Raw genomic sequence first — 18,601 nt, 5'->3', positions numbered from 1 at the left:
AGAATTCAAACCGAAGGCGCGTCCCAAGAACAGTGAATAAACGTGCATTGATTGACAGCGCAATCTGCACCGAAGATTAAAATACGCTTCACATGCAAACATTGAGTGGGGGTTGTGGTTTAGCCTACTACATTTCAGACAGGCTTCTGTATGGCAAAACTGGATGTTCTTCTCCATTACAAATCAAGATTAATTTAAGAAATCAGCAGTAGCACATAAATAATGTATTATGATCAATGAGGATTTAGAGGCCAATATGAATTCATAAATAACTATATAAAAACATACGTTATTTTATTTATTTATGTGAAAGCATATGCTATGAAACTATGAAAGGATACAGATAAAAACATATTTCATCCATTATATTTTTATTGTTGATCACCTAATTTTACACAAATACATTCTTTGATGTTTCAGCATCAACTGTATGGGCGATAGCTGCATGAATTGAAGGAAACTTTTACCACAGTGACTGTGTCAAAATGGAGTGGTTTAAGTGCTATCCACACACCATGTTTATTACATTTTCTATTACTGTAAGTATAGTTGCATTTAAATTAATGAATACAGCTTTGCATGTGCACACAGAAAGTGGATTAAAAATATTATTATACATGTCGGTAAAAAATTATACAATTGAAAAATATTAAACTTAAGACATGCTTAGTATGGATCTCAAATGTTTCATAATATGTTCTCTTTCTTCGTGTGCTTAAAGTACATTCATTTGTAGAATGTCACAAACGTAATTTATCCAGCTACAAACATGCTTGAAACTGACTGGACAGTATTTTGGTAGTGGTAAGTGTACGCATACAGTTTCTTTACTATTTTGTTAAAGCAGAGAACCAAATTAAGGATTTAACAGCTTTTTACCACTGCAGGAAACAAGCAGTGATCCGCAAACACGTTATAGTACATTACTTACATTACATAATTACATCACTATTTGGTGATCTTCACCTTTTCCCACATGAAGAGAGTTAGTGCACACCCTTCTGTCAAACACTGCACTGAAATAGACTGGTGATGTGGCCAAATAGACTTGAACACAAAGCAAACAACAATGCTTTATATAAATCACCGGTTAAACGACAAACTGACAGTACTCAGAGATTAATAGCAGTATGGACAAAATAGCTTTTAAACACTACGTGATACCATTTTGCAAAGCTTACTCAGTCACGGCAAGAAATTCACAATAGCAACAGCGGTTGAACAATTTAGCTGGCAGTCTTTGTCTTTTTCACTTGGTTAAGTAGGAGATGTTGTCACTGCATTCATAAACGCCTTCACAGAATGTAGAAAACTCTAGGAGAGATCCTTAGACATCCTCTACTGGTTTTCCAAACAGAACAGTGCAAAAACTGAAAACTGAAAATTTATCTTGTCTAAAACTACAGATACTGGAGTGTGAATTTATTTTTATATTAAAAGTCTGTGCCAAACAGAAGCCTTCAACTTCCTTAAGTACGAAAGGTTTGAAACTGGGTCCTTGTCCATGCAACATTGAACTTGACTCCAAAACGTTCGTACAATCGTCTGTGTAAATTCAGATTATCCATTCAATGTGGACACTCCTAAATGACTGTGTGTGTTCTCAGCATCACCACCAAGATTAATTAATGTTTCTTCTTCAACGTACTGTTGGTCTTGCATCCCAAAATGTCCTTATAACGTTATTCTTTTTCAACTCCCCTCAGCTCTTTACAGTATTAAACATCTCTCTCAGCAGTAAACGGACCAATAGATGAGATTAAAGAAGATGTAGGATCCAGGGAATAACATTCTAGAGTACTTGTCAATTGCATGAGTGTTTTGAATGATGTTCAGGGCCCGTATGCCTTTCTTCTTGGTAGTGGTTGATTCACTGCTCACAGATAAGTGGACAACCATGTGCTCTGGTTTCTCAGAGACCTCATGCATCTCCTCCGGCTCCTCCTCAGGCACCATAGGGTCCTCAGTGTAGCCTGCCAGGCTGTTGGTATCAGCCTCGCTGTAGGTGCCATCCAGCATCATGGTGCGTGTCTGCGACATGCCACAGGTGCAGGGTATAGACTGGACAAATGAAAGAACAGGAGAAAAAAAGGAAATAGGCTATGGAGATGAAAGGCATAGAACAAAACTGAATATCCGGCAATCTGCTTGTACAATGAAAAAATGCGAGGTTCAAGCTGACATATTGTTGTGAGGTCCACAATTTTACAGAAGCCCAGAAAACTATATTTGCATAAAACGTGGACAGACAATTTTATTACACTGTACATCAAAAAGTTTACACTCGGAGAAAGAAAGACTGACATGTCGTTACATGTAATCTAGCTCTCAAGAGCATTACCTGTGACCTAGCTCGCTCTCGTAGCTTGCGTTCTCGCCGGTCTTGAACGGTGGACAGGTAGTTGACAGCAGCGTACTCCAACACAGAAAGGAAGACAAACACAAAGCTGACCCACAAGTAGATGTCCACAGCTTTAATGTAAGAGACCCTGGGCATGGAAGCGTTGACGCCAGTGATGATGGTGGACATGGTCAGCACGGTGGTTATACCTGGACCACGAGAGAGAGGGGGGAGGTAAAGAACAAAAGCAGCAAACATCACACAGTACTCTACCAAAGTCTGCTGTAGTGACGCTATAGTATGGATCCTGCTGGACAACAATGATCATACCCAGGGAGACTCTGGCAGGCACGGCCCTGCGATCGATCCAGAAGGACACCCAGGACAGCATGACCATGAGGGTGGCGGGAAAGTAGGTCTGGAGCAGGAAGAAGAAGATGTGGCGCCGCAGGGTGAAGTTGATGTACAGACGGTTGTACCAACCTGGACAGAAACATTTTGATGTCAAATGATTGACCCTTTCCTTCCATTCGACAGTTTTTAACCTCCCACCCCACCCACAAGTTTGGTGGCTGTCAAGCGGGTATACCAGTGCTGCTGTAGAAGGCTAGGCGTGAAGTGGTATGGAACTTCTGGATGAGGAACTGAGATAGAGAGATCTTATCATCCGTGCTCAGAGATTCATCCCCGCTCTTCCAGTACAACATTAGATCCTCGTCCGTATAGGCGTCTAGAGGACACCCCCCCCCCCCCAAAAAAAAAGAGACCATTACTGACTGTTATGGCTGACTCTTTGTACACACTGTTAAAAGAGAGTTACTGAAAAATGAAAATGACGTGTTAACATAAATGTACGTGATTCAGTAGGAAGGTATACAAGTGGTTTTATTTGTTAGTTTGTTCCTATAAATGAGTCTTAATGGTTGACATATCACCAACTTTGTGGGGTTCATGTATAGTACAAACAGTCAACACTCACAGCTCTCAAGCTCCAAGGAGCAGCTCTGGGAGTCCAGAGGAAAACGGCTAAAGTCCATATTACAGGCTGCCGTTACTGTCACCCTGTCCATAAGGAACAACAGAGATCCATTATACCACACAGACCATACTGTAGAAGTAATTGGTAGCGTGACACCATATAATCTACATCCTTTTGTCAACAATGGCCTAAGTAGAAAATAACATTGTTATTAATATATGAATGGGTTTTTGTATTAAACCAGTCACGTTTTCGTTTTTGGCTAAGAGCAGTTGTAGGCTGGACTTTTTGCTGAATGCAATGTTCTTTTACCGCATTGATTTTTAAAACATCAAATCAAGTTTGTGTCTATCTGGTGTCCCTGATTGGGATTTGGATAGCTTCCAATGATACAACAGTGACCCCTGCAATGCAGCCTGACAGAAAAGAATGGGGCCACTTTTACCGATAGTAACTCGTAAGATTACGTCATTTCAGATAACTTTGTCTGGGACAATTATTTTAGTTATTTGAACAGTACAATGTAAAAAGATCAGTCTTTATACTGGAAGTAGACCACACTAAGGCCCAATTTACTTATTTTTTTCATGGCATCAAAACCTTTCCAGACAGATGTTTCTAATTTTAACATGGAAGCAAAATGCAAATGAGGGGTGACAGCCTACTTCCTGTATCAAGCCTTTTATTAGTATAGGCTTACATAAAGGCTTGGGGGAACAAGTATTCACGTATTTTAAACTTGAATGGGGTTGTCATTTGAACATTGATTTGATTAGATTGTCATTCCAGTAGTGTTGCAATTGTACAGAAACTATACATGCAGTTAGCTGTGTATTGTACTGCAGACACATCAGCCCTACCTCTATTTGGCACACATACAGACACATAAACACACGCTGACCCAAACCCACCTGAGGCTGTAGAGGACATGTCCGTCAGGAAACACCCTCAACATGATGTTCTCTGTGGTGGTGTCATGGATGAAGGAACGCTTGGAGTGGACGAAGAACACATCAGGAACCCAGATCTTTTTCACCAGCCGCCCATCAAAGGTCATGCTCTTGTTGGTGGTGCTGGTGAAGGACAAGCGCTCGTCCTTCCAATAGTGTCGCAGGTACAAGGTCATGGTAAAGTCCTATTGGAGAGAAGTAGAAAGGGAGGGGTTTCAATCAGTTACCAAAACCCAACAATTTGACATTAAGTCTACATCACAGAGCAGTGTTTAGCACATGTGGAGCACTAAATCTACCAGCAAATGATTCCTCTCTTTGCACTCTATTCAAGCTTGTTTTTATTCTCCTTTATCCCTTTTTCCTGTCCTTTATCATTATGTAACACCAGACAGTGGGTGATGGACATAATTATGGCCATCTGTCTGGTAAACAAAAGCTTTCCCAACATCTTATATTAAATCACGGGGGAATAAAAAAATAAATAATAATACTTATGTATTTATTTTATACGATACATGCTATCATGTTCACATTGCTCACAAGACAAATTATGTTTCTTTTCTTACCATATCTACTTCAGAGATACTGTCCAAGCTTTCTACTTGAACGTCCACTCCAACGGGGATAGCGGGGCCTGGAAAATGACAGCACACATTTAAAAGAACTGTGACATAACTGATATATAATGAACATAACATTGATGGATAATAGATGGATACTGAGTGGGAACCATTTTGGTATTCAGCGCCCATAAAGGGCTTACATTTGCCCCACTTCGAGTGAACACTTTTTTGGCCATGTATTTGACCCACTTCTACACTTTTTGTGTAGACTCTAGGCCAATGTTCTTGCCAATTAAGCTGTCTAGGAGCAAGGGACCACTTCAAATTACACATGTGAACACAGTAAGCATTTGAGCTCAACAAAGTAGGGCAGCCAAGCACCCAAAACCTCTGGGTCATTTTGAGCTTAATAGTTTGCAGTGCTGTTGCTCAACCCAAAGGGGGTGCTGATGTAACACTTTAATCCCTAAGCAAATTCTAAATCAAAGTCCACACACAAGCCTTGGTTAAATACCATTCAAAGTATTCCTATCTCTGACACTGGTCTGGGAAGTTCATCTTGATCCATCCCTACACCACTAATCACTCTCAACCTTAGTGGAATGAGGATAACAGCACTGACCCTCTTACAAAGCGCATCTACAAGGGTGTGCATCAACACATAGATAACACAGGTCTCGGATTTGATGTTCTACACACGATTTGTACCACTTTACTTCACTTATCTCTGGAGTCTGTAATCCAAAGAGATTAATGAAGATGCTGAATGCTAGATTAGAGTTCTGAGATCAGAGTCTAGGAGTGGCGAAGGGATGTATATGTCGACAGTTTGGGATTACTCTTCAATTGCTTTGACAATGACACAAGCTATCACTATCTGAGAAAACCACTCAAATCTGTCGTCACACTGAAATTAATACTGTACATTCTTGGAGAAAATATCCACTAACATATGTTTCTAAGGGAGGTTGAAATCTCTTTGCTGTCTTTGAAGCTTAAATACTGCATGTAAAAAAATCCTCTTTTTTTTTTACTATGTCTTCACTATCAATCAAAGCATCTGTACAATAATGAAATATCAAAGTTGCTCACATTGGCAAATGGAAGATACGCCTATTAACTTTTAAGTGGAAGCAATTACAGGCTAAGTGCTTTGTGACATGATGCCATTTCCCATTTTGCACCAGTGAATAAAAAACAGCGACATTAAAGATTGAACACTTGGCAAACACATCTACTCTCTAATTTACATCTGAAGCACATATACAATTATAAGAAATGGCTATGGGAAAATGATAGACTATCAAAATGTTGGATGTTCATACACTTTATGTGGGTTGTCAATTTTCTAGTCCAGTGTATCCATGTTATGAAATGGTAAATGTATATTAATAGGAAGATGGTTCAATAACTGCGTGATAGCAATTCTTGTCAATCCCTTTAAGTAGCCTTCAGCATATGGTATGCTTTATGTATATGGTATTATTTGGTGTGTGTCATGTTGTGAAAGGAATACTGCTGCAACAAATTCCTGTTAACCCATAAATATTCAATACATGCTATGGTCAATGGCAGAGTGTGGAAGCTTCAATGAGAATTACATGTTCTATTACACAACAGAAGGTCTTACACAATGTTTTTATTGTATTCATACATCTCCCATGGATAAATCTATGATTCTCTCACATAGGCTCTATAAATGCCATTAGAATTTCCCTCTGGAATTTTTGTATTAATTGGTTGAGTAATATCCCTTATTCAATGGATTAATATCCAGTTACCCTTCTGGAATGTTAGAGAAACATGAAAGAAGTCCATGATAGGTGCATTTTCAAGTTTTACTTATGAATAAATATAAATACAGTATGTATAAATATACATACTCTCTTGCTCTCTTATAGGGATGTGAACCTCCTGTGGTGCAATAAATACTATATATTTTGAATCAGCACACCCCAGTGTCAGTAACAGTGTGTGTAATTACATTGACCTTGGTGGGAATTGCCCCAAATCTCTATACTGACCTTTACTTAAGTTAAATCAATTGTTTCTGGTGTGAAGTTGTCAATAAACTGTTCTCTTTTCAGAGTGATATTTCCATCTTGCCAGTGTAAACTACCATGCAAATAAAATGGCTTTGTAGAACGAGTAGATGGTTATTACCAGGAGTATAAAACTTCCAGCATAAGACTATCTACTGTCAATTTGAAATGAAAGGAGATGCTTAATCTTAAATAATTAATACGATTTGAGAATGAATGAATCAAGAGCTCATAATATTGACATTCCCACTTGACTTAACATGTATATTATATATATAGTAAATTATATACAAATCATGTCTATGGGACTCTTTATTGACTGAGGGGGCATGAAGACTCTGAAGTGCTATATTCATTAGGTTTTCAGTTCAATGAATAGTAGCCGTTAGTCCACCTTTTAACCATAGTTTTTGAAACCAACTGGCCTCGTGTTGAAGGACTGAATTGGATACAGAGATTCACTTCAAGCACACTTAATCCTCTGAAAGTTAACACAAACATTGCTGTAAGAAGTCTTTAATAACCCCCCAATGCCCAATGACTCTTGGGTGTTACACGCATTCATTATAATGTTATGAGTTGTGGAGGGGTCGACTAGATAGGTAGACCAATGCAAATATTTGAAGTATTAATCAATAGCAATTACAGGTTTAATGTCTTAGACCTAAAACCTAAAAACAATTGGAGTAAATCTTGTGTGTCTGCAGGTGTCACTGCTTTGGTGGAAAGTATCGCTTCCTCCTGTACTTGCAGTACCCAGGTTTCTACCTTAGATACCCTGGATGACAAGCTCAATTGACCACTTCTCATGAACACCTTTTTAGCCAGCTACAACACCAAAACGCAAGCAATCTCAGGGTGCAGGTGGGACGGATTTCTAATGAAAAACGCCTCAACTTGGTTACATAAACAATTATGAATTATATAATTCTAAATCAATGGATGAATTTATTGGTGACCCATACTTTTTCATTGATATTAATAACTGAGCGAGTATCCAGTCTGCAGTGTGTACAGAGCATAACAGCTGTTGGCAGCCCCCACCCAGACTGAGGATTGGTGCATGTGCTAATCCATGCAGTCACACAGAGAAACCTCTGGGCTCTATATCATCGTCTGCTAACAGCTAGGCTACTCTAGGCTATGCCAGGCTAACATAATTGTAGTCAAAACACTATGCTACAGTAGCAAGCTTCAACCTAACTTTGTTTGTTTTGTTGCTAAAGCTTTAATCAGTATTCACGGATGGATGGGTTAGCCAAAGCCAAAGGTGTTCATATAACATTATTGGCCAATGCCGATACCAACGTTTTGACATTTCTGTAACATCTATTACAAGTGGAAATTCTGTTGTCCTGATCCGAAACTTTAAAATATGTCCACCTGAATTGTTTTTATTGAGTTCTCGTTTTACAACAAAGGAGTCTTCCATTACATTAACTGTCATTGACACATGAAAAACGTACTATTATGGGGTTAGGGTTAGCATGAAGCCTTTTCAGACACCTCAATGGGTCGCAAGTAATTTTTAATTTTTAATACTGATTAATAAATGTTTTGCCAATAATCTGCCGATACCAATTGCTGGCCGATAATTGGTGCATCCCTGCAGAGAATTGTAATAGCCCAGGTTGTCCTCCTGACGGCACACCTTGGATGCAGCACGTCACTGTGGTGCTTGGTTGGGGCCATTGGCCTTGGCTTTGGCATTCATAATGTTTTGCATTGGCAAATGCATGTCATGAACTACAGGATCTCCTGCCAGTCAGAAATCAAATATCTCCACATACACAGTACAGCAAGCTTTTCATTTGGCCCTAAATGACTGGAGGTGAATGGGTGCATTCCTTTGAAGTAAGGAGTTTCATGATACTATCTGGTAATTGAATCTTCAGACCAAACATCAAACTGATGTTAAGGCCATTCCCAGCAGGCTGTTTTATTATTTGTATGAACCAAAATCCCGGCTAGACCCTGGTACTCTTTCAAGACTCACAATCAACATTCTCCTAACATTTCTCCAAAAGCAATTTTATTTAATGCCTACATTGCTTTGGGTAAAATCATCTCTGGCTAGTAATAATATGTTGTGTGAGTCGACCTGACATTCGAACTTTAAAGCCCAATAAATCCCTAAAATAAAACAATTCTGAAAAGTACACCACCACTTTAATGCCTAGTAAACATATCAGAATTGTGCTTGCTTATCTCTCTATATACATACTATAAATTATCCCGGGGATACTTCTTTAGGCATTGATTAACAAAAAGCTTAATGTGTTATCTTAGCCAGGATTAAGAGTAATAGTACACCCATGCATTAGCAAGAGTCAGCCCTTTCCTGCGGCTTATTCCACAGATCCACCTGTAATGTATGTGTTGGTGTGCATGTGACATTACACACACATACAGACAAGATAGTGCCCCATGACATGCATACATAAGCTTTACACTTCCCAGAAGGCTTCACTTTAAAATTCAGTCCTAGTCGGACAGAGAACACCTCATCTTGAGCGAGCGGAGCCAAGAACGTTTTCTTCACTGTAGTTTGCATGTTAAACTGGTCCACTGTAGCTGTCATGCAGTACAACAGGCACATCTGCACTCTCTCCTGTCTGTGTTCTGTGTAAGCTTTTCAAAGTAATGTGTTTGGGTCCATGTATGCATTATTTTTTGGAGAAATTGTTTATAGTTTTACTCAGGCTATTTACAGCCCGTTGCGCTGTGACCCCCTGCAGTTTATAGACCCAATGCTGTCACAGGCAGAGACACTCAAAACAATGACACACTTTCGTCAGCTGCTCCAAACAAGGAACATGCTCAGAAGAACATCAAACAAAAAAAACACACTTGTTCATTCTTTTCTTTATTTAATTTTTTTGGGTAAGCTAGCGTTGGCGTTCACTTAATAGCACCTCAAAACAGCATAAAAGAATTTGCTCTACCAAGTTGGATTATGAGTTTGCAGAGGATTTCCCAACTGGGAAGTTGAACTTTGTAAGCACAACAACACAATATGTTATCCTTGAGCTGTAGCTCATCTGAACTCATTGAGTGATATGACTTGATAGTCCTCCGATTTCAAACACTGGTTCACAGCCTTTCCAGAAGCACAGCTTGAGCCTAGAACAATGACATTTATGGCAAGCCGACTTCTGTCTGTACTCTCTACACAAAACACAATTGTGATTCCAGTCAGCCTACTGTAGTACTGCACAAACAACTACAATGGGCTGCAGTGTATAGGTCTGTCTGACGATCTGTAGGGTGGTGACAATTTAGAAAAAATAGCCCAAGAAGGTAGAGTAGAAAAATCCATCTGAATTCTGATGCTATAACATTTTGAATTGCTGAATGTTAAATTGACTCTCCCTGATAACGGAGCAGTCAAATGTTAACTGCTGTTAGTGGGGTGACAGAAATGAATTTAGAAACAGATTGAAGTAGCACTGGGGCCAAGAATGTGGTGATAGAAGATCACTAGAATCATTACAAACTTCACATTATAAACTACACCATCCTACTTCTCATTACTCACGGAAAGGAGAGTGTGTGCGTGTGCATGCACTTATGTATGCCGGCTCACGCTGGTGTTTTTTTCATTGTGTTTGTCTGTTTGACTCGAGTGACATTAAAAACCAAACATACCTCCGAATGCTGGTCTCATGGTGAAATCATGATCATCTACTTTCAGCAGCTGCTCTGTCTTCAGCTTCCGAGATTTCGTCACATCTGGAGGCTTCTTTGACAATGAACTGTTGGGAGAAGACAACACCTGTCATAATTAATGCCAATAATTGACAATTAATTCGACTTGATAGCAGCAACACTGCTGACGTTTTTGGAGGTAGTAGGCCTATCATCCAACACGCAATTTATTTGTGTAACATTAATCAGTGGCTAAAACTTCCTGTGGAGAAAGTGCCGCAAAAGTACGCGTTTTGTAAACCCCAAATAATTCGTGGCCCAAATAGATCTAGACTACTGCATGTGGCATTCATTCATAATGTGGATTCACGTCACTCTTTATGAAAGCTCCGTTGTACGCTTTCTATACCACCTGACGATTGTAGGCCTTTAACTCCGCTGACAGATGGGCTGAACGTGCCTGCGACACGTGGCTATCTAGTCGCGATAAAGACATGCCAGCCAATTGCCAAGACCAGCTATTGACAAACAAAGGCACTCTTCTCGCCGTCTGGGTCATGGTGAATCTGAACCCCCAGTAGGCGAGTCCTATTTAGTCTTCCCTGCTCATGACATCAGTCTGTTTAGTGGCCTTGCGTCATTGGGCCAATTTGTTCATATATCTTAGATAGTAACTAAAAATCATCATCACAATCATCATCGCCATCATCATGATTTTACAGTTTATCATTCAGGGTTTACTTACACAATGTAACGCCAGGGTCGTACATAATACCGCTCGTATATGGTAAATTACACATTTTCAAATACAGCTTCAGTTGTTGTGATCACTTTATTGTACAATATTTTTAGTTGTTGATTTCATAATTTCATGCACAACATTCACATAAAAACGTAGGCTATAATAAAGTGTCAAATGAAATAATTCTAAATTTTTGTCCTTAATCTTCTGGATTTTGAAAGCCAACAGTGCACGCACACTTACGTCCCATGCTTTTGGTTCTCCACGGTTCCAGTCCATCTCCTCACACGATGTCCGTGCCTACGGCATTCCCCGGTAAAGACGATACAAAGAAGCAAAGTCGAAATCAGCGGTTTAGTTAAACCCGGCATTATGCGCTCAAGCTTCGACTTCCACAAACAAGTCCGTAAGCACCTCTCTGCCCATGCTCCGTTGTCTTGAAAAACCAGCGCATATTTGTTCAAAGGAATCCGTGCGCATGGTGTGCTTCGTAATTCATTGCCATCTTCATATAGGCTACGATTTGAATACCACCGTTTGTGATCCTACACTCCTAACCGCTTCCAGTTGCCATTGGCCACTGGTTAGCAACTGCACAGTTGTTTGGAGGCGTCCAGTAGTTCCCAACCACAATGGTTGGTCATCACTGCTAAGCGCGCACTCGGAGATAAAGCTCCGAGTCTCACTGTCCATAATCACATGCTTGAACATTTTTGTGGGGATTAGACTACAAGTAGCCTAAGTAAGTACAACTCAATGTTCAGTGCAGGGCTGCAAAAAAAAACAAGAACAAAAAAAAAAACTTCCCCTTCTCTTGATAATAGCCGATTTTGTGCGTATTCGAGTGGGAAGTGTCTTGAAACACGTAACCTGTTTACCAAAATCTCATCGTATCAACTCATTTAACATTTCTTTCATTACTTAATGAACTGCAGACCAACGTAGACACTTGTAGAATAGGCTTATTATATCAAGACTCATCAACTTGTTGCTATTACATTTTTCAACATTGAGCGGAATGGTTGTCATTAGGTATTCTCTCAGAGTCGCCAATCCTCTCGACAGCCTGCAGTTGCCTGCGGGACCTCCACGGCGGGGCTACGGACTCCATGCTGGGAAGTGGGCGCTGTTGGAACTGCAGGGGGTTTCAAGCACAGACCTGCAGGAGAGCATATCCCGAGGAATCATGACCTCGTGAGCGCGCAGAAGCAGCAGATGGTGTAGTTTGATGTGTTTTGCTCCCACTCACTGCGCCCACTCTGTAGCCCCCTAGAAATGCAGGTTATCCGGGATTTCGCTGCAATTCTCGCAGTGCTCCACGCCCGCAGTCACCCTCTGTCATTGGTAGACAGCTTCTGAGCTGGACTCACGCCAATGCCGCTTAAGGAGGCGTTACGTAAAAGTTGGTCTGGCCTCCCCAAATTAAACGAGGAGAAATCCAGTCAGTTAGGCTACTTTAGCCAGCAATATTGCTGTCAGTCCTGTGAGTAAAATGAATAAACAATCCACTTTCCACAGAGAAAACAAAACTAAATTGCACATAGACTACAAATATACAGTCTATAAAACTGTGAACAGTGATTTATTTGATAACCTATTGATCCCCGCTCTTAAGGAAGATGTGCATAGACGTGCTCTTGCAAGGTATCGTGCCAATGTTTTTTTGCTGCTCATTTACAACTGAAAATACGAGTGAAGTGTAGAATGAAATAGATGTCTTCTCATTTCCCCTGCAAGAGGCAGCCTCAATACATTTGGCAGACCGGTGTAAAAATGGACCTAATCTCTATGACTTAAACGTCCTTTTAAGTTTTTCCCTTCTCGTGATATTTTCATGCATTTAGCCTACTCATTGCATTCATTCATTAATAAAGAACCCCCTTTGAAGATTATTCTACGACGTTACCGGCAGTAGAAGATGGAATCGCGATTCAAACAGTACCATCTGCTAACTGAAAATATGCCCCGAAAAACGTAAATAAGCTTGACATTTATTTAGTGTAAAATCGCTCATTCAGAAAAAGCTCGCTGGTAGCGATCATTGTCAGTAACAACGCAAAATGCGATATAGCCGTGTGGAGAAGCTGCCCCGTTAAATTGTACTACTACGGTACAGTACTAGACTACTGCTGTGTTCGTCTTGGTAGCGATTGCGTTGGTTGAATTGGATTTAACGTTCCGTTGTACGGTTTAGGCTGAAATTAATTATTTTCATGAACAGATTGACAAAGTTTAGGCTGTGGCAATGAAGTTCAGGTTAGTAGTTAGATAGACTTTTGATTTTAGTAAGGGGAGTGCCGAACATGTTCTGTCGCCGTTTGACTTCCTAAACAGCTGTGTAGCTTGTAGTGTCTCGCGTAGCTTGTAGTGTTTCGCGTAGGCTACTGCGTTGCAGTGATACACTGGATTGAAACCACAGGTAATGATAATTTCACCCACAAATCGTTTACTTGTAATCTAATGTCATAATAAATCCTACAACGAAAATGTATATGTGAGGAATGTTTATTTTAACGATTGAAAACAGATACATCATAGACCACTGTAGTATGTGTTGCCCGGGCAACACAGGCTAATGTCATGATGCTAATACTTCAGTGAAATAGTAGACTACTGTTTCCGAAAGTAGATGTACTTCCTTAATAATATCAGCTTATATTGTACATTACACATCACAATTGTGTGTCATATCACAAAGCAAAATGAGTAAATAGTTATCACCCTGGCCTCTTTGCTTGTGGCGTTTCTGCAGCTGCCTTGCAGTAAAGCTATAGTTAGCCTAGCTATCCCCCAGGTTAACAGATGCGAAACGAATGTTCTGCCAAAGATAGTCACGCGTGTTTTCGTGACGTTAGTGACGTAGTGACGTTAGTAACGTCAGTGACTGTGGCTAGCAAATTAGCTGCCTTGCAGTAAAGCTATAGTTAGCCTAGCTATCCCCCAAGTTAACAGATGCGAAACGAATGTTCTGCCAAAGGTAGTCACGCGTGTTTTCGTGACGTTAGTGACGTAGTGACGTTAGTAACGTCAGTGACTGTGGCTAGCAAATTAGCCACCGTTAGCTTCACTTTTCGCCACAAAAACTTAACTTGAGCCTAAACCATGCAACGGAACGTAAATTCCAATAGAAGCAACTCAATCGCTACCAAGACGAAACTTTTGACACCTAGGTTGTCTATGTAGGCCAAATATTGACTGAGTTTTAGGGGGGCAAAAAAAATAAATAAATAATATGTATGTGAGAGAACAAAGGTTGTGCCCTTGCCGAGTGAGTTTCACCATACACCGGCTACAGATGGGCATTTGAAACTTGTGTTGCTGGTATCCTTATCTGCAATGCTCTCTGTGCACCTAAGAATCATCATATTTAATTAATGTCTTTGTTAAAAAAGAAATAACATGGGGAATGTACAGGTATAAGAAGGTTATGTCACAGTTTCACACTTAACCCAAATGAACAGCCCCTGCCCATCAAAATGTAAGCACTACCCCAAGCTTTCCCCTCCTTTGTGTGCCGTTTGTTCTTAGAGACCCAGTATACATGGTTATAAACTAAGTGTAAATACCTCTTTTAAAACTAGAGGTGCTGTTGATATAGCTCTGTTGGCACGGACAGGGTTAGCACTACAATGACTCCATGGGTTAAAATTGGAAAATGGCACCTGTTTGAAAGTAAACCATGGAAACAGGATGCATCCCAGAGATAAGAAAACTGTAGGCCAGCCCATATGGTAGTGGGATTAAAAACATTTTATTGCATTAAATAATACAATATCCTAAAACAGGGATCAGCTCCGTATAATGCCATCCAATTTACCCCAATTTACACTAGTTGCCAAACTGTAAATTACACAACAGTGTGTCAACAGTCCATCAGGTATACACAAATAAGCAGCAGAAACGTAAGCAGCAGATAAAAAGCAGTTTTTAACATCTCAGTCATGATCAATATGTGATACTTTTTTCTGTATATTGAAAATATCGACGGGTCTAAGTGAATGCACCTCTCTTATAATATGAGATTAGATTGACAATGAAACTTTCAATGATAGCAGAACTCTCTGGCAGCATATTTCTAATACGAATGTGCTCATCTCAAACTCAGTTACAGCATGAGTCGAACCTACAGCCTTGGTGTTGTAAGCATACTCTTTCAACAGAGCTACAGACACCTATTGTTTTGTTCCTCCATATTTGGTCGACAATTCCCCTCCGAGCACAAGTAATTGCATGAACAAAGCGTTTTCGATTCATCTTTTGAGGGTAATGTGCGAAATTACACATCCGCCGTTCTAAGGGAGTTCTGATGATGAAAGGAGGAATTTTCAGTGCCGATGCAGACTTCTGGACATATCTCTTCAAATATGCACTTGATGTCTAGTTGCAATCACACCACAGTCAACAGCCACTTGAGCATTCATAAGCACGTTAGGTCTCTGAAAAAGTCATGTTTTTTTCAGGACAGTTTCATCACTATTGCATCCTTTTATTGTTGTGTTCTTATTTTCTGTGTTCATCATGTGTTTGTGTTTATAATTCTGTTATATCCTCTTAACACTGCTCTTTGTGCTCCATATGGAACTCGTAGACATTTCTTCAATCCACTGTTATTCATCAAAGCCTTAAAGCTTTTTGTAAAACATTTTCACTTGTTGCTGGATCAGCAGAAAGACTGGCTCAAAAGTGATACTTTATCTTTAGGCTACATTAGAATTTGGAAGACAACACCAAGGGCCTGGAAGAGTCGGCTGGCTTGTGTATCTGGGGAATAAACAGTCTCTGTTTGTGTGGGTTGAAATCTGGGGAATTCTCATCTGATGCATGCCCACTGGTGGGCAAAAAAAACAAACATTTACACTACTATGTATGAATTACAAGATTTTACAGTGCATCTCACAAATACATGTTGGATATGTCATGACTGATTAGTTCATAGAATATGCTGTTCTGTCTGTGATGTCTTTACTTTATATGACTTCTCAGTACTTCTGACTTGAGTGCAATACTCAATATACATGACAATATGTGCACAATCAAAGATATTATATAAATTTTTAAATGAATTTGATGATGGGTAAATTATTTGGGAGATATCCACTCCTATTGCAGAGTGGATATCTTTTTCATCGTTTTCGATTATGAGTCAAAAGTCCTCAGTGCGTATGAGATCAATAACAATAAGTCATGCTATCTGTGCAATCACACCACTGTGAAATCGACCCTTGCTGTGAAGTATACCGTGAAGTAGTTGACACAAAATGTGCTCTGATCACAAAAGACCAAACAAAAAAGATTTAGATTTAAATGATGACAACATACATTTATCGTAATCAAAATTATGTATTTAAGTTGTTGATCTGCACGTAATAATAGATCACTGTTATGGATAGACATACTAGCTTTATGTGGATTCCAGCTCCAGCTCCAGCCAAACCAAATCCACATAAAGCTAGTATGTCTATCCAAAACAATAAAAAGGGCTGTAGAAGAGCCTAATCTGATGCTAGAGACCCAACCCAAGCACCCATAGTAACACTTCTCTTGGGGTTGAGTGCCGTTACTGATTCCGTAAGAGTGTTGTTATGTGTAACTCATGTGCAGAGTAATTAGCAATCTATCAAGTACCAAACTATCTATATGATACATGTTCCTCTACTTTGGCAGTTCTGCTTTGATGCATGTAAGACACAACTGGTAATGGTTGCAGAGTAATAGTTCATCTTGACCTTTGGCACATGCAACAAACACAAACATCTGTTGATTGCAACTATTGATGACTGTAATCTGATCTTTTAATCCTGGGTAAGATGATGTGTTTACTGGTCCATAAATCCACATATATATCCAACCTAGAACAGACTGAAACACTGCAGTGTGTTACTTCAGCTCAATGGGTGTTGAAACAAGGTTTAGAGCAAAAGACACAGTGAAGTGGAAAATCTGCATGGCACATTACGTTTCAAACCAACAGATCATATATTGATGTTCAAGATAGCATCCACAATGTTCATACAATAGATGCTTCAGTCATATCCAATAGATCCATAATATACAATACATTACATTTACCTTTCATTTATGTAGCAAACACATTTAACCAATGTGATGTAATAACGCAAATAAAAAGTACAGCAGCAGATTTAGGTTTGTGCATATTCTCAATGGTATTTTGGTGATCAGATTCAAGGAGCTGTCTATTAAAAGGAAACAACATCTTACTTGCTTAAATGGTTGGGGTTGAACAGTACGTGTTGCTCAAATTGACATTTGTTTGTGTTGCTAAACCTTCCCCAGACAGCAAATGAAATGAACACCTGTTTGATTTGATCATCGTTTTCTAGTTGCATGGAAACTCTTCCATTTTGGATTGCATTTGTTTTAGCATTCTGAAAGGTGCCGAACTTTCGTTTTACATCCAGTCAAGTATCACACTGTACACATGGTGTTTGTGTGATCTAGGACTATCTTTATATTCTGACAGTTTCAGAAATAACCTGGTGAATCCTCACAACTGCACTTGTGCACACACATATGTGTAACACACACACACACACACAATAAAGCAAAAACATCTCTACCATTGCACCATCCCCCATCCTGGGTGGGTGACATTCCACTCTCTGCACTTGATCAGGGCTCCTCTGGAGCACTGAAACCTATATGGAGAAAACATCTAAACTGCTCTTCACTCTCTGCAGCTGCGTTCACTGTGACAGCACTGAGCGCCTCACACCATTCCATGGATCTGAAGCTCGTGAAGCAAAGAAAGACATGGTTTATTTGTTTACTTGTTAGGGTTTACTTGGCCTGCATCATATTTTAGTCCCGTCTCGTCCCGCCATGTTGTAACAACGAACCGTCCGCTGAACCGACAGGAAAAGCCGGGAGCTAGCAGATGGGAAGCTTTCGGCCCAGCAAGGGGGGATTATAATTCTAAACATCAAATTGTCTTACGTAACACATTGTAGAGCAGGCGACTACACACACACTGCTGTCCAGTGAGGAGCAGCTGTTACGCAATCCCATGGTGACCTAGCATGGGCACCCACACAGAAAATGCACACACATCCACCAGTGCCCCACCTGAGGAGACAATATGCTGGGGGATGACACCCAAGGTGTGTGTTACAGTGTGTGTTCAGTATGCCTCTGTATCTGACGGATATTCATGTCAGAGCTGTCAAGACATCACTGTGCCCTTAGGAAGTGAAACATGACTTATCAATGTAAGTTATTTAGGGTAAATCAATTTCAGTGAGTTGTTTGAGCCACAAACCAAAAAAGTTAAATAAGTGTGAGCAACACTACTCAAACCTGTCCACTCAACACCTTT

The 18,601-nt window shown here is 39.9% G+C and overlaps 1 protein-coding gene across 1 annotated transcript; it reads right to left on the bottom strand.

Annotated features, from left to right (window-relative positions):
* Nucleotides 1-1,731: 1,731 nt before the first annotated feature.
* gabrr2a (gamma-aminobutyric acid type A receptor subunit rho2a) lies at nucleotides 1,732-11,810 on the bottom strand. Its single transcript, XM_067242905.1, has 9 exons — nucleotides 11,512-11,810; nucleotides 10,527-10,633; nucleotides 4,840-4,907; nucleotides 4,232-4,455; nucleotides 3,321-3,403; nucleotides 2,931-3,071; nucleotides 2,672-2,824; nucleotides 2,342-2,550; nucleotides 1,732-2,061 (listed from the first exon to the last, which is right to left on the bottom strand). The coding sequence occupies exons 1-9, from the start codon at nucleotides 11,637-11,639 to the stop codon at nucleotides 1,732-1,734; spliced, it is 1,443 nt and encodes a 480-aa protein (XP_067099006.1). The 5' UTR covers nucleotides 11,640-11,810.
* Between the last annotated feature and the right edge of the window lie 6,791 nt (nucleotides 11,811-18,601).

The sequence above is a fragment of the Osmerus mordax genome, chromosome 9 (genome assembly GCF_038355195.1).
Source record: "Osmerus mordax isolate fOsmMor3 chromosome 9, fOsmMor3.pri, whole genome shotgun sequence".
Classification (NCBI taxonomy): domain Eukaryota; kingdom Metazoa; phylum Chordata; class Actinopteri; order Osmeriformes; family Osmeridae; genus Osmerus; species Osmerus mordax.
This window is presented reverse-complemented; position numbering and strand designations above follow the sequence as displayed.